Here is a 26,885-nt window from a genome sequence, read left to right as displayed (position 1 = left end):
CTCTCCTCCCTTTCATGATTGTTCCATCAGTGATTGCTTTTCCTGGTCTGTGTTTTGTTAATGAAAACATTGGAATACTATCGGAATTCTATTCTGTCTTGAATATTTTTTCTTGCCTGTCTGTAACAGCAACATTATTTCAAAATATTTTTTGTGTGTGGTTGCGGGGTGTCGGGAGATTACACACCTGTAAACTAGAAGTGTGCTTGCTGCATTGGTGAACTGTGCAAGGCAGTAGATGTTTAATCCTCTTTTGTAGAGAGTGAGTCATCACCATCAGACCTGTAGCAAAATCCTGGTGCCACTGCTAGCAACAGTAGCTACAGATGAAGCTTATCCACTTATCTGGTGAATGATCGCGTTAAGTGATTACATTATTTGGCACTGGCTTTATATTCAGCTTCTCTTAATAAATAGTCAAAGGCCTTATTGTCCCGGTATCACCACGAAAACAACAATAAATTGCATTTTCTTAAAAAGCCCCTAAGGAGTCAGAAACTTAATTTGCAGAATTAAGAAACCCTGTATATAGTAAATGTATGAAGATAAAGCAAAAAAAAGCTTTGAGGTTTTGTTATGGTGTGTGTTTACTCTTTCTATCCTTGGTAGGTTCGATCCAGCAGCTGTCACTCGGAGGCGAGCAGTGTGGCAATGTCGGAGGGAAAGACCACATCCAGCTCAGCGACCAGTGCTTTGAACCAAACAATACGGATCCAGTGTCAACTCAACAGGTATCTGCAACCTTGTAACTGCACTCTACAGACATCTCTAAATAGTCATTTGGTATGAATTTACACAAACCCTTATAAATATTGTCCTCTGGGAAAATTTGGAGCTGCATTTCAGTTTGTGTATTTAGCTTTTTATTTTGTGTCATTTGTCAGGTTGATGATTGTATAATTGTTGATAAGGCTGAGATGCTAATCAAGGCCACCCTGCTAAAGTCCTTGTCACCCATGTTCAGAAAATATGTCAAACTCTGTTGCAAATAATCTCCCCGCAGAAACCATGACACTATCTTAAGTCAACATGACGCATGACTGTTGCTTGTTCAGCTTATTCCTAATTGCAAATAAAACAAATCACACCACAGTCTTGCTGCTTGAAGGGACAGAGAAATGGGACATTTTTAATTTAGTCCCCCAGACAGAATCAACATAGTCACTGCCATCTGCTTGTGGGGAACTTTTCCCAATCATAACTTGGAGGCTACTCTGCTCTTTCCTATTTTTACATTGTGAATGTGGGTTGCCACAAGGTTGCATCCATCAAAGTACATTTATATATATTTGGGTCCGCCCCTAGTCAGCATGCGACACGGCGCTCACATGCAATTGCTTATTAATTCCGTGGCTGTTGCCCATTTGACAGCATGTCAGTAGAGTTATGTGTCTGGTATCTTCATTTGTGTTTGTGTGTGGATGAGAGTTTGGCTTGATGTGAACTTCTTCCTCTGGTCATTATAGGCAGACGTGCGTTGTGGTTCTGTTTACTTTATGATCAAACAGATCTGTCCTCTTGGGAATTTAGTTCAATGAGAATGTTATTCCAAAAACGGCATGAGGTAGTACTAATGAATATCATTGTGAACTGCTGGTAACATTTGATATGAAGGTCATAGAAATATGCAAAGGTAGGAGCATGACTGCTAGATTTCAGACTGTAATTAAACTACTCACACATGTCACACAGTTTAAAGAGGTGTCATCAGTAGATGTAGCTGTAAAAAGGTCCACCAGGTGGCATGACGTGTGTGTCTGTGTGTGTGTGTGTGTGTGTGTGTGTGTGTGTGTGTGTGTGTCTGTCTGTCTCTCTGTCTCTCTGTTTGTCTGTCTGTTATGGTAGACGGGGTAAAGGCTTGGTGGCTGTCTCAAGTCTTTGCTTTGCAGACCCGACCATCTATTTTTTTTTAAATATTTCCTCAGCTCACGTTGAAGCACCAAACCCAGCTGCCCACCTGCAAAATGACCCTGAACCTAACCCTGTTTTAACAACACCAGACACTTCGACAGTGTCTCCATGTCGTCCAGATTCTGAATCTTTAAAATCAGTCGCACCTGCTGAGTGCCAAGCTTCAACTAGAAGCTCTCCCTGGCTTGTTTTTTGTGTTCTCACCACGTGCGTTTTGTTTTTTTAGCACTCGCAGGGCAAACAAATTCCCACAGCTTCCCACTCTCATCTGTCTTAGCAGGCATAATAATCTGCATCATCAACTGTCTATCTTTCTAGTTCTGATATGTTGTCTGAAATCTAAGGCACACCACTTTTCGTCTTCTCCAAATTGAATACCTGCAGTATATACATGTGCTTATTTACTTATTCTTCATGACAAGTGCAGCAGCACAGGATTCAGACAAAGCTAACACATTTGTCACGGTTCCTTTTCTTAAAAAAGGCTGCTCTTATGTCACAGTTGGCATTCAAATAAATAGAAATGAGGCCTATTTTTTGTGGTTATTTTCTTTAATAGATGTCAGACTGGGATTTGTTATTTGGGTGTTGGTCTTTCTCCAAAAATGAAAGCACTTGCATGCTGTTCCGTCTGGTTATGTCTGGACCTCTATGCTTCCCACTAACGTCACAATCCATATTGATTCTAGTCTAATTATACCTGCAAAGGGTTTGATTTCCAAAGTGTCTGTTTAATTCTCAGAAAAAGGACAGAGGCTTTTCTTGCAATGTCTCTTCCATGTAAGCAATGCAATTTATTCCTAAAATTCTAACATTTTCAGGTGAAGCCTGGATATGAAGGTCAAAATTTATAATGGGTTTGTTGGTCGATACTCATGAAGAATCTTCCCTATGTTGCCTGGTTATTGTTTAAACTGCCGTGTTTGACTGTGAGTGTGTCTGTAATGCACTTATTTATACATGTGTGTGCTGTCTTGTCTTAGGCTCTCTGGCCCGCTTTGACCTATGTTATAGTGCTAGAACTGGCATTGTGGATCCCATAAATGTGCAGCTCTTAGGGAGTTTATATCTGGGTCTATGAGCGTGTGCGCTTGTGCGTGCGCCAGCGATTGAAGGGGCTGGGTGAGCTCTCTGCCTCCGGGTGTCACTCGTGCTTTTGACCATCAAGTACTCCTCCTCTGTGCTCTGTTCTCTTTATCTCTTTGGCTTTTTCTGTCTCTCTGAAGTAGCAGGCTGTTCACTCTCGTATGTAAATCCATGCGCTGAACAACTGCTTTGAGTGGAGACTTTTTATGTCAGTTTCAGGATGTTTTCTTGTCTCATCTGCTTAATCGGTGGCTACGGCCATACCTCCACAGTCCTCCTCAAGTGAGTGAAATAATGCAAAAGAGACATGTAGTTGCTTTAGAGCCATCGAAAATGCCAAAAACCTTTCTTAGCATGGTGTTATTGACACATGCAGAAATGTGTGGTTTGTGGCTTGGCTTATTCTTTGACAACGTTAGTTTCTTGCTGTTGCTGCTGCTGCACTGACCCTCCTGCTGTAGATCATTTTAAGCAAGTACATGACCATTGGGCTGTGTTCACATGGGGGCATCATGAGGCATGTTATAGTGTAGCATTAGCATGACCTGCTTGACGCTATCTGGTGTGGAGGCCAGCAGTTTTCCAGACTTTAGTCTTGTGATCAGCAGATTGATGCGCTTAAAATGTGTTGTTAGATTTCACATTCATTGTATTCCTGCGAACATAACATTGATAGAGCTGAGTTTTATTTAAATGCCATTCATTTGGTCACTGATTTGGTTGGAACTTGTGTTCTTTCTTCAGAGCGCTTTCATTTCCTTCTCTCCTCGCCTCCTCCTGCGTGTGCTCTCCTCCATCTATCTCACTCTGTCTCTTTCTGTGTCTCTCCCTAGCCCTGACACACTGGTGCGGGGTTGTGAGTCCACCACTGACGTCAACGCTGACATTCAGAAGCGGATTCCAGACCAAGGGGCTCTGGAGGGGAGAAGTGACAGTACAGAGGCAGGTTGTGTGCTCCGCAGCGCCACTGACCCAGGGCCAGAGCAACGTTCACTCCAGAGCATCCCATCCCAAAGCCCCTGGGGAGAGCCACCGGAGTTGAAGTGTACCACACGAGGGTGAGCGCTTCTTCCGGCTGTCGCTTCTTTTGTACCCCTCGGGTGATGAATCATTTCACAAGGTGACAGCTGTTCACATAGTTTTGTGAACATAAGACGCTTGTGCCCCTTTACGTCCTTCTCAAGACTCAAATGTGCAATACATTTTTAGTTATACAACAATTAGGAGTGATGTAACTCCTGTACATTTCATTGACTGTTTATTTATTAACAGGAGTTTTTCGCAGTATAAGATGTCACCTTTAACCTCCCCATCAATGGACACTGAGGAGGAAGAGGGAGACAGCAGAAGGACACATTCCTCACCCATTGAACCCAACTGTTCAACGGTGTGCTGATTGCTGATTTTCTCATCTTTTCTTTTGTCTTCTTCTTTTGGCTCCCTTTCCCGGGCCCATTAAACTAGCTCCATCTTTTCACACACTACATGTGAAATGAATAGCCGTGAATATCATTGAGTGACGTCTGTTTCTTTTACACGTTTATATTTAGACTAGATCTCTCAAGATGTGGTAAATGAAATAAGTAAAACAGTACAGTCACCTGCTGCCCTTGCACGTGCTGCAAAATATATTCTGTGGAGTGTTGAATTATGAAACAAAGCGCAATAATGTTTAAAGTGGAAAATCGTTCAGCTCAGCATGTGATTGGAACTGAATTGTTCTTCAGGCTTCTGCAGATGCTGGACAGAAATCATCGGTTTCAGACTACTGCATAATGAATGAATCACAGAACAACAACCAAACACAGACTCGGCACACAGAGAGGTGAGAGGAACATTCCTGCACAATGACATTTATTTGCAGTAATGTTTCCCTTCTTTTGTTTCTGCTGTGGACTGGTTTTATAGCAGCAACCATTTGCTCATTGGTCTTAACAGATAACAGCTATTTGACTTTCAAACAAATATTTTGAGTCAAAGAGAAGAACCACCAACAAAAGGGGCTGTGTCTGTCATTTTGGAGCAGTTCAAATGTATCAGAATTAATTTGATCTAATTCCTTTGGATGTGGTTCATCTCAGTCCAGCTCGCCTCTCAGCGCGGTCAGATGAGAAGTAGGTTATCGCGGCTCTGCTCCGCTCACAGTCCTGGTTTTGAAAAGGTTCCAGTTCAACTAACACTGACTTGCCACAGTGGCTTATGTGGAGCCAGCCAACTAGCTGGATGAGGTCGACCCCAGCATGGCGACACGCTGAGTTTTTGTTTGCGCCGCCTCTACAGAGCCACAGGGCAGGTCTTCTCAATTATGCCTCATTAGTGTCAGACATGAATACGCCATAACTTTAATGACTGCGTGGCCTCAAAGCGACAGAAAGCGCCAGGAAGTCCTGCCTTTGGTAGCAGGTTTGATGCAGTATTGACTATGAATACAGACGGAGCACAATGGTTGTTAAAGTCCCATGGATTGTGAACCCCCGGGAGAAACAAGGCTCTTATTTTAATGCAATTTGTTTTTCAGCAAACACTACAAGACAGAAGCCACGACCGCAGCATCTGAGAAGGTAAACAGACCTCTGTCGAGCGTTGGCTGCCGTCCCCAAATCATTTCCACTGGCCTCCATCTACATTCATTCTCTGAAAGCCAGGTCTATGAGTTTGTAGCCATCGGCTTGTGAGCTAGCAAAGTGGAACGCACTAATGCACACAAAGAGCACACTGAAAGAGCCTTTGAGTCTAGTCAGTTCCTCTCGGGTTTCAGATTAAAAGAAAAGTTTAAAGTTGTGATGAATACTTGGATAGATTTACAGCACAGACAGAGGAGAAGCGTCTGATGTTAAACTGTTGTGTTGCTGCTTTTCATTGACGCCATGACCAGAATAAATCATAATATAATACAAATGTATTTCGCGGTATCTTAAAAAATACACTCAGGATTTCCTTTTTAGCTTTTAGCGTCACACAGCTGTATAAAAATAACAGAAATTGCTATTTAACTTGAACCAATGATGATCCTTAAAATGAGTCACACTTAAAAATATATTGGTCTTGTCTATTATAGTAAGGGAAACTCTTTTTAACTCATGATGAAGCAATAACTTGACCTGCCAAACAAAATGAGGAAAGGATGTGTCTCTCTATGTGTCATTGTAACCTCCATCTCTGTGTGTACGTGGGGGTGTGTGTGCCCACGCTGGCCTGTAAGTGGGCTTCAGGAATGAGACTTCATCTGTTCCTTTAGTGGAGAAGAGGAGACGGAGGAGGATGCACAGGTTCTCCTGACAGACGCCGTGATTGCAGAGGCGGGAACAATAGCCATGACGTACGTTCTCCTTCCCCGCAGTCTTTTTAGGTACACACATTAACACTTTATTTAGGTTGAGGGTATCTATGACAACAGGACAGTTAATATCTCCAGTAATGGGTGTATGTACGTGTGTGTGTGTGTGTGTGTGTGTGTGTGTGTGTGTTTATGTGCACACCTGTGTGAGCTTACTTGCCCGTGGGTGTTTAGGTTCAGTAACAGCCTCACTGCTTCCCTTCCCCTCCCTTCCATCCTTCCACCTTCTCTACGTGACGCACAAAGCAGTGCTTTATTTTTTCACTTCTTTTTTTTTTTTTGTGAATGAACACCCAAAGAGGGTGGGAAAGGAGAAGCTGCTGCTGCTGCTGCTGCTGATGATGCAGAGAATGACGTCAGAGCACCTAAATGAATAACACAAAAGCCTGACATGAAATCTGCGTTATAATCCATCCCTCCAAGTGTTTTTTGGTGCAGTCGTATGTTTCACGGTGTGTGCATCAGAATTCATTGCATCTACACCCAGTATCACACACACACACACACACACACACATGCAGAGGCGAGCAGCAACGTGACTCCCTGCAGCTCCGTCAAATAGACCTCCTCAGCTCAGTCTGACAACGTTGCCATGGAAACGCCTCGTCATGTACAGTGCCTCTCTCCTCCCTTGCGCACACACCCACACCACACGCACCGACCGTCACGAGCGGCATTCCCGCCCCTCCGCCCCCCTTCCATCCTCCCCCTTTCTCCCGTGCATGTTGAATAATCCATGTGGAGGCTGTTCAGCAGCAGAAGTGCCGGGAATGCCCGTCAGAAGGAAAGCCATGTGGATTTCAGGGTTCTCTTTGCGGAGCAACGGCAGAGGACAGTCCGTCTACTGAAACAGCTCACCGCCTCACATGTGCTGCTCGCAATGCCGGTGTCTATATGCTTTTGTTCCTGACTCGGATGATCAAAGATTCGCTTCTCGACCACTGTGTTCCTTGTACCAGCTCCCTTCATGGTACTCTGACTCATTTATCTCTCAGGAGTTCGAGGCGACCGCTCACCTCACCTCGTCTTGCAACTCTCTGCCGAACCCCGCTCCAGCGGCAGAGTTTATATTTTCATCGGGAGAGAGTAGAATGCTCCTCGAGGACTTCTCAAGATTCCCGAGCTGCCCGTGAAACGTTGAAGAATCCCTCCGCACAAACGACGACGTCCTTCTTGGCTTCTCCTGTCGCTGCCCGCCTGCATCCCTGAAGGCATGTTCTGCTTCTGTTTCCAGAGCCCCTTCCTCAAGCTACAAGCCCTGGAGGCGGACTCGGGACCCCTGGACTCACCGGTAGAGCCGCAAGTTCAGGATAACCTACCTGTCCAGCAACAGCCTCTTTACACTGAAGAGCAGAACCTGTATTTGACCCACAAGATGCTTCTCCGCTCGCCCGAGTCGCCGCCGGCGGACTCGTCACAATCTGGTAGGACAATGACAGCGGAGTGATGATATTCTGAGTTAAATATCTTTTGGGGGTTTTAAAAGCCAATTCATTTAATTCATCTACTTCTGTAATCAAGTTATGAAGACCAATGATGCCCAAAGCATGTCACAGGACAGTGATATTGAGATTGGATGGTCTCGTTGGGAACCAAACCCGTAACCCTAAATTGTAAACTAGATACATAAGATAGAATCTAATTCATCATCTGTTTTCATTCAGAGCATCTTCCTGGCTGCTGTAACGTTAAATAAAGGCCAAGAAGTCTTGACAGCGAGCGATAAGCTTCATCATTTCCCAGAGCTGGGTGTGTCTTTTAGTTGATACATTGAGTAACGGCGCTCCAAGGCACGATGCTGTCACGGTTGCAGCACTGCCCAGTCCACCTATGACACATTTCATCGGTACATATATTCAATCATATATATCATAATGTAGATTTTATTTACACTTTTGTTTCCCCATGTCTTTGTTTCCGGTTAAACTTTTGCTAAAAAAATGTTTCGGTGTTCTTTTCTAAGAAAAGATGTGTTTGGAGCTTGAATAGCAAAGAGCTAATTGTCCTTCTTTTATTGTCCTCTTTGTCTCTCCTCCCTCTCTTTCTCTTCCTTAATTACCTCCACCTCCTTTCTGCCTCTTATTGTGTCTCAATATAAAAAAAAAGACTGATCGCATGAATTAATGCTCAAATGAGAAATAGTAAAAACTATTCCGGATGTCAGTTGATATTTCCTCCTTTGTGTCTGTTCCAGTACACGTGGAATCTCCTCATTCCTCAGAGTCCAGTCCAGTCCTGTCCACTACAATTATTTCCGAGTGGACTTCAGGAAATGACCTGCAGAGCCCACCGGGCCCTAAAACCAGCCCACTCCTCTCTCTTTTTGCGATGACTGACTGCCCCATTCCTTCGCCTCGCTGCCCCAACCTCAGTCACAGCCTGCGCTACAACCTGGACCCCGATACGGCCCCTTCTCCACCCGGCTCACAGCACATACAAATGTAAGACCATTGTTTTCTCACCAACTTTGTTTAGGAAGAGTGACTCACAGATGGGATAAGTGTTTAAAAAAGATCTCAGTGCTTATTCTGATGCAGCGTGGGGGATTTCTGCGTGGCTGCCATGTTGGGTGATGGTTGAATGCACATTACCGCTCCTCCTAACATCACATACCTGTTTGTGTTTCTGTCTTCAGGGCCCGCAGCAGCATCCAAACAGAGTCGCAAATGTCAATCCTAGTGCTCAGCAGACACATTCACGCCCTGAAGAAGAGGATCAGGCGTTTTGAGGAGTGCTTTGAACAGGAGAAACACTATAAGGTGAGGGACGACATCACAGATGCTTCGTCAGCTGGATTCTGCTGTGTCTAAAATTAAGCGGTGGATGCTTACCACAAACATCATACTAGAGAGAGAGAGTTACTCCCTCTGCTGGTACATTGGGAAATTACAGTTTGTTAAACCATATACATCCTTGTTCAACTGGTTGAGGGCTGCTGCTGAACAAAATGATGTTAAACTTCAAACTCACCTGGACCAGGGGACAAAGTACTGAGTAAAGTTACAGGTACTTAAGGAAAGAGAACAAGTTCTTTCAGTGATGAGAGTTTGTGGGTTTTTGACAGCCGGCACATAACGACAAGACGGCTCATCCAGAGGTGGCGAGACTGATGAAGGAGCTCATCAAGAGTCGCAAGCAGCTTAAAGGTCAGCTTCCAAACCATGAATATACACTCAGACACAGACATTGAGGATTGTAATGGTGGAAGACGTATTTAGATTGCTTGAGAAAAAGTGTTTGTAAAAGTATATTCAGCTAAGTAAAAGTATATTCAGCTCAGTGTACTTATAGTATCAAAAGTAAAAAGTCAGAAAAATGTCCGAGTATGTCATGAAAAATACAAATATAACATAAAAATGTAATTATGCCATTAAAGATTTCACCAAAATGTCTTTAAAAAAAATGACATTGTATAGTGTACCAAAACATGTTTCCAAAAAGTCATTATAATGCCATAGTATGACATGCCATAAACAGATTTCACTATCATGTCATAGTGTAGTAAAATACATAAACATGTTTCATACTATATTCATCTTTTTCAGAGCTGAAGCTGAGACAATCAGAAGACGGGGCCCTGAGAGGGCGGGGACACTTAAACCCGTCATCTGAAACCTGCAGTACCAGCGCCGTCCGGAGAGAAGCAGCACTTGCAGGGACGCAGTTGCAACAACTGAACGACAGCAACACCAAGACAAACGTGGAGGAAACCGTCAACATGATAACCAACCGACTGAAGGAAAGGCGACGAGAGCTGGGCCTTCCCGACAGTGTTAAGGTGGGTTTTGCAGGAATGCTTCCGCTTCACACACTAATATTGTCATGTAGATTTGATGGTGTTATTCTGGGTGGATTAGCTGTGAACAGTTTTCACTGTGCATGTATAGGAGATGTCCCACTTCCAGACGACGATGGAGAAGGCCAGTCTGCAGAAGTGTTTGCTTTACTTTGAGAGTTTGCACGGACGACCGGTAAGACGGGTCTGGACGACCCTCTGCTATACGTTCTTTTATTTGGTGGCTCCATTTCAACGTTTTAGTTCTCATCTCCTTGTCCTGTTTGGTTTCTGTGGTCAGAGTACCCGGCAGGAGCGGACTCTGATGAAACCTCTCTATGATCGGTACCGTCTTGTCAAGCAGCTGCTGCCTTCCTCTGCTGCTCCGGCAGTCATTACCACCATCGTAAGTAAAACATCCAATACTGAATTTCATCTCGAAGAATGATGGAATCTGTAGAACTACACAAACCCTCCATGTTTCACGCGTGCGGATAAAACGAGCCATCGCATTTCAAAGAGTGTCACTCTGTTGCTCTCTAGTGGCCAGACATGGGAGCTACACATGACGAGCATTGCCGTCCCTCTGTGTGTTTGTGTCTCCATAGGAGGAAGAGGAGGGCTCTGATGAAGAGCATCCTAAACAGCAAAGCTCCAGACCGCATCCAGTCCAACTGAAGTCCTCCAGGTGTGAGTCTTCGGACGAGCTGCTGCTTCTGCCTTCCCATGAAATGTCCGAAACTCCTCTGGTGTCCCCGCTGGACGAGGCGAAGGCTTTCCAGCCACAGATTATCAGCATGGCAACGCTACACGAAGCTTCCAGGTACCGTGTATGTTTCGGGTTGTTACATCATCGGCTCTATGGCGGGATTTTTAATGTAGTTTACCACTCAGTTAGTTTTTGGGATCAAATAGATGAAGTGATTCAGAATCATGTGACGTTTCTTTTTTTATTTAAGCCTTTTTGTGGTGGGAGTTGTGGCTCATTTAAAAGCACACATTTACAGAGAAATATTATTTATTTCTTTGATTCTTTCTTTACAGACCAGAATTACTGAATCACCTCCGGGCGGCACGACTAGAGAAGCGGAGGGTTCACCTGGCGCTCCGAGAGTTTGAGGACCATTTCTACATGAAGACCGGCAGGTAAAGGTTTCACACACACACAAACTACTTGTCTTTTACATTTTATTTTGTCTTTTAATAAACTTGGAACATTTGGTTTCCAACAATGCTTTGTGAAAAACAAAGAAAAAAGATCCACAAAAGAAATTCCATCGTGATGGTACGTTAACGTTAATACAGCACACAGAGCTCAGGAAAGAGACGAAGAGAAAGACGTTTGCTCTGAACTCGACACATCCGTTGTCCTGTACATGTTAGTCCTCCAAAGTAAACAATACATTAAGTTTTTGATTACAATACACACTGTACAAAGCTGTCTGAGTAAGGCAACATAGGGACTATCAACCAGTGATGGAAGCTGCTGCAGGTTGTTTGAAACTACTGAAGTTTTGCCTTGTTTGCATCTTTTGTCTCTCTTTGTCGGGAACAGGGCTTGTCAGAAGGAGGAGCGCGGACCGATGGCCGAGGAGTACCGTCAGTACAAGAACCTCAAAGCGAAGCTCCGCCTCCTCGAGGCCCTGCTCAGTAAACACAACTCAACCAAGACTAGTTGAGTCAACTCACAGTGGGACTTTAATACTTAACCAGATTTATCGAAAATAATAAAGTCCTGTTGATTCATGCCATGCTCGTGATGTTGATGCACTTTACATGAAAAACGCTGATGGAACGTCTTAAAGAAATGCTAAGCAACTGCTGTTGTTTGTCCCAAAAACACATCCTTTGTCATTATAACACAAACTGGATTTTCTGAAGCACTTATTTATGTCACGGATGATGAGCTGTAACAACTTGTTAATTACATATTAGTAATTTACGATTACTAAACGTATGTTATGGCACTCTGTTACTTGTTTGTTTTTTTTCCCTTGCCATAACACTATTTTTGGACAGCTCTGTCCATAGTTAATGTGGAAACTGCTTTTTTTTTTGTGCCTTCTTGGCAAAAAAAGAAGGTGAAAGTTTAAATGCAGTCAAAGAAATAATTGTGTTTGTGCACGTCCGTTTTTTCGTCCTACATTGTGCTATGATATGCATTAAGAATTTAAGAGTTGATCTTAATTCAATGAACATGTTCACCTTGGAAAATATGAGAACGTTGCCGTTCCAGTGCAAGTTCTATACGCTGTCAAATTAGTGTTTATCCCCCAATTTGCCTGTGCGAACATAATTCCCTCGAAATGCAGTTGTTGATAATGGTCAGAGCTTTTGACATTGTGCACTTCTGGTTTATATAATTTTCTATATAGAGAGAGATAATATATATATATATGAATGTATCAATAAAAATAAATATTTTTTCACATTTATTCTGCTAAACACAGTTTATGGTTCTACTTTCTTTCTTTCTTTCCTTCCACAGACTACGGTAAAACAAGAGCGACTGTTGCAGAAAAGGTAGCTGTGGTCGAGGTACTAACAGCTTTCATACTCATGCTGCACAGAGCTGCATCATGCTTCTTTTTTTTTTTTTTTTTTTAAAAAAGGTTAACAAGTAGTTCACACTTGGTCACCAAAGACTTAGTTCTAATGCAACAGCATCTCAAACGTGTACTCACTGTTAAGATTCTACAGAGGTCTCATGTCTGGTTTTGTAATACCTTTGGTATGACCATCGACACTGCAGCCCTAGAACATTGTAGTACCGGTCCACGCCACTAGTAGGAGGGGAAAAATGTCTACTGTGGAATGAGAAGAAAACATTTCTGATAAAACAGTCAAAGTAATTGGAAACAACTAAATGCGTGTCCACACAAACCGTGGACACTCAATCATCAGCATATCAATAATAACAAGGCAAAGGTCATTAACAAAATATGGGACAAGTGTTTAAAGATATCAACAGGAAATTGAATAGAAGCAGCCCAAGTTTGTTAATAAAGTTAAAGGGTTTCATCAGTGCGCCAGGGTCGACTTGCGGGATGGATGGGTCCGTGTTGTTTCTTGTCCCTTACGTGGGATATCTTTAGGTGTGTTTTTTTTCTCTTTTTTTTTTAACATTGAGGGGTGACCCTTATCAGGCGAGGAGACGAAGGTGCAGGTGTCCGTATGTTCCCTCCTCTTCTTTGGGAATGACGATCTCTTCAGAGTACAGAGATGTGTTGGTGTGCATGTCTGGGAGCCTACTAAATCTGCTGCTTCATGCATGTTTCGGTCTGCTTCATCAGTACATGTGGACTTACTGTGTGTGTTTAGAGGTCAGTCACCACTCGTCCCCCCCCTCCCCTCTCCTCTCTCCCCTAAAATCGACCTTTTCTTAGCGTCCCACACTGATGTTGCAGGTCTTGCAGCTGGGGTCCTTCTTGGCGTTTACCGTGGACATGCTCATCAGCTGGTGCCCGCTGATCTCGGCCACCGTGCCCACCGCCAGGTCTACGGGCTCCGTGTAAATCACCTCCAGGATGACGTCCTGGGCGTGGTGAAACACCAGACCGCCGTCGCCCCCTTCCTCCTGCTTGCAGGTAAGGAAACTGTTGCTGGTGATGTCCAGCGCGGGAAGCCTCTGCTTACAGAACTCGTCCCCGGCGGAGCCCTTGGGCGCCAGCACCAGGATGACGTAGTGGTAGGCCGTGTACATGCAGTAGAAGTCTCCAAAGTAAAGGTTGCTGTCGGGGTTGAAGAGGGCGTCAGCCCGCACCTCGAAGCGGTGGCGGCCGTAGGGGGAGTCCTGCGGAGGCTTGCCCGTGTTGAACTCGGTGTTGCAGGAGAAGTAAATGCCCTCCAGCTTGCCGCTGATGGGCGACCCGTGGCTGCCGCTGTTGTCTTTCACCAACTGCAGCATCCGGTTCTCCTGCATCTCCCTGGAGTTTAGACAAGAAGGACGAGATTGGCCGTGAACAAATAGCACACCATCGGTAACTAATCTGTACAGTGTGTGTGTCGATCAAAGTCCTGTTGGAGATGCCAGAGAGCGGGGGCATCCCTTGGGAAAATAATATTCTGCGTATGAGAAGGTAAGACGCAGCCAGAGCCTGATGTAATCAACAGGAGGCAACTGAATGGATGACATATCTACTTTCAATGTTTCTAGAACAGTAATTACATTAGCTTCATCCAATTTGTCTTCCAGGAACCTCGTGAGAGAACATTGCTTAACTGGAAAACGAAACTAACTAAAACAATTCTCCATCAGGATGACAAACTGCTCGGAAACAAAAGCAGCTCTCTGAAAACAAATGAATAGATGAGCATTCAAAGCGATGACTGATTCCGTGGCAGCTGCATATTTTTTTTTCTCCCGCAGAGTAAATCTGAGCTTCAAAGCGCCAATTATGAATTGTAATTGGAGCTGCTTCCCTCCAGAGGTTGTTATTACAACCTTAATTGATGCTTTGTTTTGGGCATTATGGAATTAGTCAGTTCCCAACCCGGGTCACTGGAGCAGAGGCCTTGTTCAGTGGTGGTGTCAGTACCGTTATTCTCCACATGATGGTGCAGTTTAACGGAAGCACTCTTGTTACGTTACAGCAGATGCAACTCAGCCAAAGAGAGAAGTCTATCCAGATGATGTCATGTCATAAAGCTCCAGCAAGAGGGCTCACAAGCTGTGGCTTTAGTACAGAAACAATGTGCTTTGTCAGGCGTAGAGCATGAGAGGGGATAAGAAGAGAGAAGACAAAAACTGTTCCAGGAGTAGCACACTTACATCAAACTAGACAAAGATATATATAGTAGAACTGTCACACTCTTCTGTGTTCTCTAGTGTGTCGTTAACAATATTCACCGCCCAGACCTTCTCTCTGAACATTGATGGCTCCACCGTCACCACGGAAATCCTCTTCCCTGCTCTCATAACATCCAGACTCGACTACTGCAACAGCATCCTCTACGGCTCAACCAACAAAATCCTCATTAAACCTCAATAAGTCCAAAACTCTGCCACCCGACTGCTCGAACACATCACCCCGGTCCTCCACAACCTCCACTGGCTCCCGCTCAAGTACAGGATGGACTTCAAACTACTACTCAAAGCCCTAAACAACCCAGCTCCTCCCTACCTTAGAACCTCCGTCATGAAAACTGTCACATTATAGTACCCACAAAAACTCATAGTCACAGTAGAGTATGTGATAAAATGTCTAAATAATGTCTAAAATAGAATCATGAATAAAGTCAGATTATAATGTGGCATAAAACATTTATAGTATCGTATAATATGTCATAGAAAATGTCATAATATACTTTGCTATCATTTTTCACAAGGCTGAAGAAAGAAATGATGGATTTTTTTTTGTACTTTGTGTGCATTTTTAGGACGTTATTGCAGAATCAAATCATGATTCTCTGGATTATTATCAGGTAGCTGGCTGCTGCACCACTTCCTCTCACGTGTACGGATTAGAGGAATTAGTCGCTGCTTTGTGCAGCTGCCCCCTTCAACTGAACCTCGGTTTTTTCCTGGATTGCTCTTGATGGAAATCCATTAGCATAAAATGACATGCTCGTCATGTTGTTTGCGGAATCATTTTTATGCTATTGTGACGACCTCGGAGGCCCAAGAGCCAGGTATGACAACTATCATTATCACAGACTCTTTACAACAGTAGATTAACAGTAAATGTTGTGCAACCTGCGCTAAAAGGTCATATTAATGTCATATAGCATCACAAGGCTTTAAGGTAAGTGAATGCACCAGATGCTGACATCTGGATTTAACGTGGTGTTCAAGAAAATAAGTATTTTTGTCTGAAATGAAAATTCTTTGTGAGCTACTGTTTATTTATGTAAAAAAAAAATCATAGCTAGTATTTTTGGACATTTACAATACGAATAAATATTAATTCTACAGGTGAAAAATAATGAGCTGGCCACAGGGGCAATGTGTGAACTGAAATTGAAATCAGCAAAACAGTCATAGTCAGTAGTGTTTGAAAAAGCAACGCAATCAGAGGCAGATGAGTTGAGGGAAGCAATGCAGACGCATATCCGAACGCAGCCGAAAGAGGATCAAAATGAAACCAGAGCAAACATACTCGTCCGTACTAAGTGTGGGACGCCTACCTGGCATGGTCAAAGTACTCTTTATTCTGGTTCCTGTAGAAGACGGAGAAACGCAGCATCCGGCCGGCGATGACCTCCGCCTTCTGCATCAGCTGGTTGAGATGCACTGTGGAATAATCTGGAAAACAGACGCAGCTTTCATCAGGAAGGTCAGAAACTAGCGTACAGATGTCATGAGTAGAAATGAAATTCTTTAATTACAACGAACAGAAGTGAGTCAGGGTCCTGGAATATGAACTCGACGACCCTTCTTCCTATTTAGCAACGTCTCTTTTTACTCACCGCAATGTAAGCAGGACTGACAAAAGGATGTGGATATACTCCAAAGAATATGATATAGTTTAAAAAATGACAGAAGACTTAAGGAGATTATAGTGTTTTTTTCAACTTTTAGTCTATTTTTTTTAGTCAAGCCTTGTTACGTTGGCAGTGAGACATAATTGAATATTTGCTAGTTCAACAATTCAACTGAGACTCGTACAGGAATAGAAGGTCAACAGCATCTTTAGCCTGCTTGAGATGCAGAGGATCAACAGCATCTTTAAGCATCCTCCATCAATTTCTCACTACACACTCTTCCCCTGATGGTTCTCCTTCCTCCCATCTCAACCGGCGCTCCTCTTCCCTCTCCCCTCCCCCACTCTAAGCCACTCGCCAGCGATGTTGAACTCGGTGACCTCTGCATCAGAACGCATACAGCACAGCTCCCCTCCTTCCTTTAATCCCTCTTTTCCCCTCCTCCATCCCTCCATCCATCCTCCCCTTCGCTGCCTCACATTGGCCTCTATCCTGATTACCTCTCTTGCGCAACACAAATATATGCAAAAATAAATAAATCCGAGGCAGCTCCGATGTCACGACCCCAAAAGAAGAAAAGAAAGCCTGATAGTACTGTCAGATTAACTCACCCGCAGTGCAGAACTCGATGATCTCGCTCCACTCGGAGATGGTGTAGTCCCCGTCCGGCTGTTTTGAGGCCGTCTGGACCGCCACGGTGTACTCTGTGCGTGGGCTCAGGAACCAGTGACCTCGAACCGTCATGGGCAGCGGCACGGCCTTGGCTACCAGTTTGGTAGGAACATCCTTGATGGAGGGAGGATGAGATGGAAAAAGGAGGCGAAGGAAGACAGGACATTGATCAGGGTGAGATACTCAATTCATGTATTTCTGGCTGCCACAAGCAGGGATTTGCGTTTACAGCTTGTAAACATATACATGTACACACTTGTGCGCAGAGTGTCCGGTAGCTGTCTTTTTCTTTATGCATGTGCACTATTTACCCCCTCCCCACTTCCCCCACGGTCCTCAGTGGGCCTGAGCAGCTCATTGATTGGACCAGGAGCCCCTGCCTAGCAACAGACTCAATCCATTCAGTCACCAACACTGTTGCTGCACACCAAAATCAAAATACTCGTATGGGGTCACTGGCTAGGAAGAGGAGAAACACTCAGAACACAGACTGCAGGAGGAAGAAGGACGTGGTTGATGAGGTCTGTGAGCTTGTCTGAGTCTGAACAACGGCTCGCTGTGGAGTCTTTGACAAAAGAGAAAGAAAAAAAGCCTCAAGCGGGAGAAGAAAGTTCATGTTGAAGCAAATCATGCTGCACCTTTTGTTAAGTGTTTCAGCTTCAAAGCAATCGTTTGAGGTTTCACAAGGCAAGGATCATCATACCTCCGGATGCTTCGAGCGCCGCAACCGCTAATATGTAATTACAGTTATAGCTACGAAGGGACAAATGTCATTTACTGCCAGTCCACTAAGTAGACACTGCGACGTACAGGAGAAATAACATAAGTGGAGATTGTGTGCCAAGAACATGAAATTGAACCCAGAACGACAGCTTTACTTTGAAAAAGAAACCTGGTTTCATTTTCATGTTCATTAGTATACTGTCGAGTACATCTGAAAAAACAAATCTGTCTGTGAATAAATAAAATGAGTTTTTTATACACATATGAATGTGTGTGGAGATTAATAGAGTCTTCATGCAGGTTTCAAAAAACAATCTCCAGGAAAACTGTACAGTTGGACTCACACTGTATCAGATAACTTCTGTTCTAGGTTTGTCTACTCATGCCATTTTCGAGCAAAACATCCGATCCTTCACACGTGTCTTCTGTATTCATGCAACGCGGCATATTCTACGCAGTGACACGACGACGAGAGTCCTCTTGTCGACTCATCTCTCGAGCGTTGCCGTTAAAAGATGTCTATCCGCGCTCATTCCTCCATTACCTTGTGTTTGAACTTGTTTGAGTTTTTGTTCTCCTTCTTGTTGAGGTCAATGAAGTAGTGTGTGATGCGCTCCTTGCTGCGCGGCTCCATGTCCCAGCAGATCTTGAAGGAGTCACAGGTGATGTTGCTGATCTTGATGTTCTGTGGAACGGGGAGCTCCTCCAGCTCGGAGATAGTGCCGTCCTGGGATTTACTAGCTGTGTGAGTAAAGAAAGTAAAAAAAAACAAACATTGAGCAATGTTGATTCAACCATAGTCAATGTGACGATGTATACCACAATAAAATCATGTGGTTTATATTTTGCTGTTCACGCCTGTATATATTATGTACATTTGATACAAGACCAGTTCTGAATCCTTGCTCGTGAGAACTCGAGTGCAGTGAGACATTTATGAATGATTGACAATCACATTTCTATCATCTAACTAGAGGCCGGATTAAAACAGCAATGCATATATTGAATATTATATCCTGGCCCGGCTTCATACAGCTCTCAGAAAATATGACGGCTTCCCCTTTGTCTAACTCCATTCTGCTGCGGTTTCTCAGTAATGACTCCAGACAGCACCAACAGTAGTAGCACACAAACACGCACATTACTGACTACTATATATGTTGCCATGGAAACACATCAGCCTGCCATGGAAACGCATCATCCCCACCACACACACACACACACACACACACACACTCTTTCGAGAACATACGTGGCCTTAAATATTTCAAACGCTGTAGATTAAATCTCCTCTCAGAGGAAATGGGTGCGTTTATAAATCAGCAGGACTGCAGGTAAAACACATGAGCCGCCCGCTAAACCATTTAAAATGCTGCATTTAATTAAGGTGGATCATTTATTCATTTTTTTTGCCTACTGCAACACCGTTTTCATGAAATAAGTTGGTGAGTCTGAACATTTATCTGAGCTATAGGAAGACCTCATGAAGCCGAAGCCTCCAAAGTGCACACTGAGGCCAGTGAACACGTCCAAACCGGGTTGAATGAGAGCTTTGTAGCATTAGGATGAATATAGACTTTGCGACACTCGGGGACGCCCACTTGGCACGGCAACAGGAGGTTTTCTGTGTGTACTCTGGGGTGAAAACACGAGAGCGAGTAAAATACAAGCATTTGGGAGTAGTGCACAACGCGGCCGGACTCTCTGGTGAGGAAACAATGGCCGCGCGTGGATCATCCATCTCCGCTCATCAGCTGGGAGAAGGCGGCGTTAAAAGAGTTAGCCCGAAATTGTGCTGTGTGGACTCTCCTGTTTCGCCTACACAAAACACAAACACACGTTTACACACACAACACTCCAACAGCGGAGCATTCGTCGGTTGATTGCTTTCAGGAAACCAGAAGGTAATTCCTCCACAGACAGTGTGTATACGTGTTCAAATGACAAAGTGACGAAAGAAGCAACATCCAAAAGAGATAAATGCCCGTTCTTTCCCACCAGATCAGACAATACCCCACGCTTACTTTTGTCCTTATCTGTTCCTTATTACTGCAAACGGATTACCAAAAATAATACTCAACATAGCAACTGAAAGAAAGACTTCCAACATGCTTGCATCACACCAGAGCCGTATATATCTGCAGTTTCAGTGTTGAACAGACACATCTTTTGGATTTCTTTTTATTGAAATATTCAAACTACAGTAATTCCTTGTATGTAATTAAACAGCAGACTTCCTGTACATGACATAAACGACTTGAGTCACTGGCGGTCGGGGAGTCCCGTGTGTGTAAACTGTAAAGAGGCCAACAGTTACATCCTCTGCTTGGCTCTCACACCTAATGCGGGCATTCCTAAACCTCTGTGCTTTATTTCCTGGTGAAAACATCTCGTCCACATTTAAAGCCCATCTCATGCTACTTTCACCCCACTGAGCAGATAAGTTTGTCTCAGACGGAGAGCAGACCTCTGTCAGCTCTCTGGACCAGACGCTGATGTCAGCGGTGTGAAGTCCCACCTGAGACTTTCTGCTGCTGACCTTTCACAAAAAAAAAAATTAAACATTGATGTCATTCATCTGCGTCAAGAAAAGGCTAAATATATACAAAGAAGTGATGTATTTCCATGGATTTATTTAGCAAGTTTTAAATGTAGAAGAAGAGTTATTACACAAATGATGAGTGTCAGAGCATGCACATGTTGACAATAATGCAGAGGTGTTTGTCTGATTCCTCCAGTTTGAAAACACATTAAACAGCTGTTTTGAGTTATCATGAGCATTTATCATTGATCATATGCAGCAATCCAACTTTTTCAATCCCGATATCCGACCTTTGAATAGCGTCCGATACAGAATATACGATACCAGTGTTCAATTAATAAGCTGAATGCTGCATCATGCTAGATTCAAACCATTTCTAAAACTAAATGTAACAAATAAATATAGATATAAATGTACTAAATTACTAATCATGCACTAGTAACTTGGCAAAAAAATAAAATAATTACAATTCAAGCATCCTTTTTTTTTTAATGCAGCAACAAACAAACCAAAACATGAACATTTTAAGTATTTAACATATACAGTGAACAATTTAATGGAAGAGATCAGCCTCACACCCAATACCCAATCCAGCTATTTGAGTCAGTCATGCACAGTCAGGCACAATATTCAATATTGGTGCATCCATCGCAAACGTAAAAGATGAAAAACCTGCTAACTCAGTTGGTGCACTGTGCCTGAAGAGCTTTCTTGCCCTTCATATGTTTTTTATGTCAACAACAACACGGATCTTTCCCTGATGAGCTCCGAGAGCAGACCCCGTGCAGGCCGTTGGCCTCGTGCCTCTTGTGGCCACAGAGTGCTGATTTAGCGCCTGTTCTCTCTAACGCTCTCCTCATTAACCTGCAAATGGAGGCGTTGCACCGACACAGCAGAGCTTTTACGAATGCAGTCCGATATTGCTTACGTAATACTCTCGAGGCGACGCAGTCGAGGCTAAAAGTGACGTTATCAGGGAAAACGGGCTCTGAAAGCTTTGCGGTTTACTGGGAACAGAAAGCCAAGGAAACGCTCATGAGATGGACTGAAATCTGCAGCCAGCACTGCTCATTGTTCTGAATGTGTTTTTAAAAAGAGGCAAAGAAATACAAAACATGAAACCCCTAACAAACTACATAAGACATACAAAACAATGTATATATAGATTGACCTAAAACTCTAAATGTGACTCTGAAACGCTTACATACCAGATAGCGATGCCTAGCACAGTGCTAAGCTGCTCTCTGAATCCTCTGGAGCTCAGGACGCAAGATGGAAGAGGGGGAAACGAAGCAGGATGAAGGTCAGGCGGTAAAGGAAAGTCAAACCCTTTACACTCCCGCATGGGAGACCTAAACCCGCCGCCTGACTTAGATTTATGGGCTAGTATTGTAGCCCATAGTATTCAGCTCTCGCTACTTGCACCAGGGTCTTGCTACTCTTGCTAATATTCATTTTGTTGAATCATACCTTTATCATTGAAGCCATTATACCTCATCATGATCAAGCACAATGAGCGGCCTTACTGCGGAGCTTAGGAGCAGTGATGACACACTCTGATCACACATGTGCATACATACTTCTGAGAGCCCCAAAATGCAGGACACGGAAATATCTGCCCTTTGGCAAAATAATTACATTTGAAAAGATGAAGAGGAATCTGCTAAGCGCTATAAAATGCCTCTCATTGGGTATTGGCCTCTGCGTGCAGTCGAATATCACGAGGCGGAATAGCAAAAGATGCAGAAGGATCAATACAAATCTTGTTAACATGCGAACGCAGAGCCATCCTAATGGCTCTCCGTGGTTGGATTTGTTCCAGTCACACCTGGCTTGATACCATGAATCACCTGAGAGCATTTTTCACCAGTGAGGGGAGAGCGATGTGATCTGATTTCCATTCAGGCCGCCTGCATAATGTAAATGAACTCTCTCTCCGTGGCGGTTGCTGATACAAAGCGTCCACCGTGTGAGACTCTGGCGCTCCATTTGAAGGTCTGCGCTCTTTTGGTCAAGCTAAATGTTGAGCATTAGTTGTGCAGAGTATTGTTGGTGGATTATGACACAGCTGTTTTTTTTCTGAAGGCAGTTGAGCCTCCTACTTTTTAAGTTGCGGCGACACATTTAACTGTAGACATGAGCAGTGCAACAGACGCTCACTAGACATCGATGTTCGCAGACCTCTGAAAATCAGGCCTTTGTCCTTTTCAATGGACAGGCTAGACTGAGACGGAGGCTAAACAATGCTGGCGTACACTCACAGTGGTCTACCGTTTACACATCAATAAGCCCTTGAACAGTAGAGAGAGAAAAACAGCAAAGACACTTTAATAACACAACCTTTCGAGATAAATTGGGCTCTCGGGCACAGAATCGACCCATCCCTATTCTTACAAATTAATTAAATAGAGAAGACCTTTAGGGAGGACAGATCCCTTCTTTCTAAACCTTTCCAAAACCAGAATGAGTCATCGTTTTTTCATTTGCATAGAATTTGAATTCCAGGAGTCAACAGGCCGATGTAAATTCCTTCAATAAGATGTTTGTTTTTTGCCAGTAAGAAGCTTGAAAAGAATCTTGTACAAGAGGATTTCATATAACCCCCATTGAAAAAAAAAAATAGCATGAATGTTTGAAGTGGATATCGAGCAATCAATCTCAAACAGTGTTCAGAACTATGTAGCGCAGTTGCAAGTGAATATATTATGTAGCCGATAAGTGGCTGCGTAATACAACTCTTGCCAGCACAGTCATGGTACACAACTGCTCCTACTGAACATTGTCCAAACCAAAAGGCCAACTTACTCAGTCGATCGTGTACGTCACAAGGCCAAGCTGCTGCCGTAGCGTGTTGGAATGACTCGAGTCGACACAAGTTGGAGTTATTATTCTATACAGGACTAGAGTCTACTACCAAGCTCGCAGCTCTGGGAGACTGTACGTGGGCACAGAGGTGCTTTGAGTTCATTTACAAACGTTGAAAAAGGAAGAAGAAACCATTCACCTGATGATGGCACGAGATAAAAATGGATTGGTTGAGATATTTCAGTCGGGACCAAAGTGCTGGACTGAACGAAGCACCAACATTGCCATCTAAAGAGCAGTATCGCTCTGGCTCATAAAAAACACTTTTTCATAATGTATTTAATCATTTTTCTATTACGTGATAGTCTGAAATGCAGCACATTAGGCTTCTTCACAGTAATGCCTGGTACATCGTGCAACATTTCCTCTCGAGGTGTTAAAAAGTAAATCCTTTTGTTCAAGTGTGTTGGCACCGCATTCAAGGAAACAATGCCATTGTCGAGTAATTGCCAGGCTGGACACAAGGGGAGCTTTTCTTCAACTTGACACAGTGACTGGTAAAGATAAAGTACATTGAGGAGATGGCTTCCCGACCCTGTGCCACGGGGACACACACTTCCAGCTGGAGCGGCAGTCTCTCAGGCGGAGACATTTCCGGCCGTGCAGACACAGTACTTGGTTGCGAGAATGGCAGCCATCCATCATGACAAGTTCATTATGTCAGCGGGCACGGCACTAGGGCCCTTCAAGACGTGCACTGTGTACCTCATAGTACACTACACTGTGAGTACGCATTCACTGTGGATATCAAATCAAAATGGTCGCCAGAGTCCACTTTGCAGAGGTTGGTGGCAAATTTGTAACCACTACAACGTCACGGAGGCTCTCCAGTGCGTCCCCAGACCTCTGCACACAAGCAGGAGAGACTTCTGTAAGTGTACCACGACTCATCACTCTTAGCAAAACATTCACTACCTCGCACGTATTCGCCTCATAACCCCATCACCGAACCGAGCCATTAAAGGCCGCAACGCCCGTTTCCAGCACACAAAGACAACTTGTATCCCACCATTTCTATTGTCCATTGAAAAGCTCAAACAGTCCTCAGTGTGTGCGAGTGAGTGTGAGAGCGCTCTCTCCGACAGACAGTAGGCCCAGTGAAGCTGCACGCAGTTCCATTTGCGAGGTCAGCATAGGAGCATAAGCCTCTCATGCTGACAATTAAATATTAATGGATTTAGGAGATATATTTAGAAAGCTACGAGGTGAAACTGAAACGAACACCGTCCTTGGGAAAACATACGCATTGACCAGATGATAAAATATGGAGGGTATTTCCAAGAAAGCTAAAAATGGACTATGCAGTCAGCGACACGGGGCGTGGCAGCGGAAATGTAAACTAGACATACATCTGGAGGTCATTTTAAAAGAGTGCGACATGAAAACTCAGGGCTCGGTCAGAATAATGGAGACACAAACACAATCCAAACAACACACAACAGAATTCAACGTCAAAATTATAGAAACTAATCTGCTACACAACAACCATCAATTGTCCGGCATGATGTGCACAGAAGGTGTGTTTTGGAACAATGTTGCCGTATAAACAGAGCTCATGTGGGTGTCTCAAGGACACAGGCACACTATTTACACTGGGCAGCCCAGTTGATAAATAGGAAAGTGGCTGTTGTGCTGCAAATACCAGTCAACCTGCAGCAGAGGATGCACACAGCTGCCAGGGGATCCATTGGAGAAGTCCAGCCCCAGCCTACATATCATTATTAAAATTACAGCTTTAGAATCGGGCCAACAAAGCACTAAGAGGATATAAACAGCATCCTGCTGTATTACATTACGAGCAGCAGATCTGGCAGATGAGAAACTGAGGCGGCGTGGTACAATGACTGCACTGTGTTCAGATGCTGGGGGCACCTTTGGGGAGGCTCGATGGAGACACACCAGTGACTCCACCAGTGCACCAACTGGCCAATCCAAATACAGATTGGAGAGGGGAAAAAAGGTAATCTTGTAGAGGAAAATGATAATTAAGTTCATTCAGCTGTGAAAAGGTGTGATTTCATTTGATTGCTATATGACTTAATCTCCAATCTTAATTAAAAGGGGATCTCCGTAACCATGCATCAGATGTGTAATCAGTTGTGTGTAATTGCACTGATGGGTGTGCAGGGCTGTGCCGCCTGTGCACACGTGGGTGCAGCCATGTTTGAGCCCCTCATTCTCTCCTGATGATGACTTGCTTTTTTTTTTCTTTTTTTTTTGTGCTCCCCACCATTAAATTCACGTCAGGGTTCAGCCTACTCGTGTCAAAACTGCTCACCATGAATTTATGTTTCAGAGATTGTCTTGTATACGAGTTACAAATCAAGATACAAATCAACTATTTGTTTGATGGTGTTTTCCCCCAAAATACTTTTGAATTCAGAGAAGTCAACCTGACAATCCAGCATGGATGCAGCTGGACGACTTGAATTATAAATGTAAACGCAGGGGAGAGTTTTACACTAGTTCAGGATGGGATGTATATGCATATATGTATGTATCGATATAGATGTGTTTATATATATATACACTATTAAAAATTAAATATTTAGTTAAAAATGTAGAGAATGTGATGCAATGTGTGCAGACTAATCTAATATGGTAACTCCCTGAGATAAAGACAAGAAGCAGCAGTTGAAGGCGGGGTGGATCTCTGTCCACATATGTGGTGCTGAAATAAAGACACTCATCACTTGACATCGTTTCCTCGCCTGTGCATGTTCACTTTGCATTCTTTTTTTTTTCCTTCCCAGCAGTCCTTTCTCATATGAATGAACAAAACCTTGTTGCCACTGTAAAGACACTCAGTCATTCCACACACGCAGAGGCGCACCATCCCTCCATCCAGTGAACTGGTGGAGCAACCGGCCCCTACAGACCACTCCTTCCCAACACATAATACGGGTACAGCGTGCAACTGAAACCAATGACAAAACACACTGTCTGCATTCCAGCGGCTCACAAATCAACAAAAGGGCCCAAATGCACGGACAGTATGCCCAAACAACCCAAGAAAAGCGCAGATGAACGTCTCCTTACCATCCCGCTCGCATAACTGTAAGGCGTCCAAGCTCAGGTCCTTGATCATCCCCTCGCAGGGACTTAACGGACTGGTGATGCTGTGCGCCAAGCCTGGTACCTCCATCTCTACAGTAGAGCTCGGGTGATGCTGCCGGGCGGAGGGGAGGGGGGGAAATGTGGCGTTCAATGTCGTGCACGGGACTCGCACAACAGCAGGCTTCTCCGTTTCCGCGGCTGTCAAGGAAGGAGAAAAGAAACAACCGGCTTCCAGTCAGTCCCTCGCTCGTTCCGTGGCTCACTACTCTGCGCTCCCGTCTCCTCCTGGGCGGTGCGGCTAGTGACGCGTCAGTGCAAGCGTCACCAGCACGAGCCGCCAGTTCGGTCCTGCAACGTGGAGCATGGCAGCTGCTGCAGAGAAACGTTTACATGCGTGAAGCTCCACAGATACACGTCTGCGCGCTTATCTTTTCCTTCCTTTTTTTTTTTTTTCCGTATACGCCCCGCGAGCGTGCAAGCGCGGCTGTGCCTTC

The 26,885-nt window shown here is 44.1% G+C and overlaps 2 protein-coding genes across 3 annotated transcripts in view; one reads left to right on the top strand and one right to left on the bottom strand.

Moving 5' to 3' along the window:
* The window catches only part of LOC137779558 (protein FAM13C-like), a 17,527-nt gene extending 4,969 nt beyond the window's left edge, over positions 1-12,558 (top strand). Inside the window, exons 6-21 of one of the 2 annotated variants that reach the window (XM_068567471.1) lie at positions 610-731; positions 3,831-4,055; positions 4,270-4,384; positions 4,725-4,822; positions 5,516-5,558; positions 6,236-6,316; positions 7,569-7,758; positions 8,529-8,775; positions 8,970-9,093; positions 9,399-9,480; positions 9,880-10,112; positions 10,222-10,305; positions 10,411-10,515; positions 10,718-10,932; positions 11,154-11,255; positions 11,665-12,558. In XM_068567471.1, coding sequence (XP_068423572.1) covers positions 610-731; positions 3,831-4,055; positions 4,270-4,384; positions 4,725-4,822; positions 5,516-5,558; positions 6,236-6,316; positions 7,569-7,758; positions 8,529-8,775; positions 8,970-9,093; positions 9,399-9,480; positions 9,880-10,112; positions 10,222-10,305; positions 10,411-10,515; positions 10,718-10,932; positions 11,154-11,255; positions 11,665-11,788 — 2,190 coding nt within the window. In that variant the 3' untranslated portion in view covers positions 11,789-12,558. The remainder of the gene's footprint in view (positions 1-609; positions 732-3,830; positions 4,056-4,269; positions 4,385-4,724; positions 4,823-5,515; positions 5,559-6,235; positions 6,317-7,568; positions 7,759-8,528; positions 8,776-8,969; positions 9,094-9,398; positions 9,481-9,879; positions 10,113-10,221; positions 10,306-10,410; positions 10,516-10,717; positions 10,933-11,153; positions 11,256-11,664) is intronic. The other variant, XM_068567472.1, reaches the window with a different exon arrangement.
* Positions 11,259-26,885, bottom strand: LOC137779559 (phytanoyl-CoA hydroxylase-interacting protein-like). The gene is made up of 5 exons (XM_068567473.1): positions 26,374-26,885; positions 18,472-18,668; positions 17,144-17,318; positions 16,236-16,353; positions 11,259-14,035 (listed from the first exon to the last, which is right to left on the bottom strand). The coding sequence occupies exons 1-5, from the start codon at positions 26,477-26,479 to the stop codon at positions 13,492-13,494; spliced, it is 1,140 nt and encodes a 379-aa protein (XP_068423574.1). The 5' UTR covers positions 26,480-26,885; the 3' UTR covers positions 11,259-13,491.

Source organism: Clinocottus analis, unplaced genomic scaffold, assembly GCF_023055335.1.
Source record: "Clinocottus analis isolate CAN_PGR_092001 unplaced genomic scaffold, fCliAna1.0.p SCAF_8, whole genome shotgun sequence".
NCBI classification, from domain to species: domain Eukaryota; kingdom Metazoa; phylum Chordata; class Actinopteri; order Perciformes; family Cottidae; genus Clinocottus; species Clinocottus analis.
The sequence above is the reverse complement of the archived record's forward strand: the minus strand, read 5'-3'. Positions and strand labels throughout refer to the sequence as shown.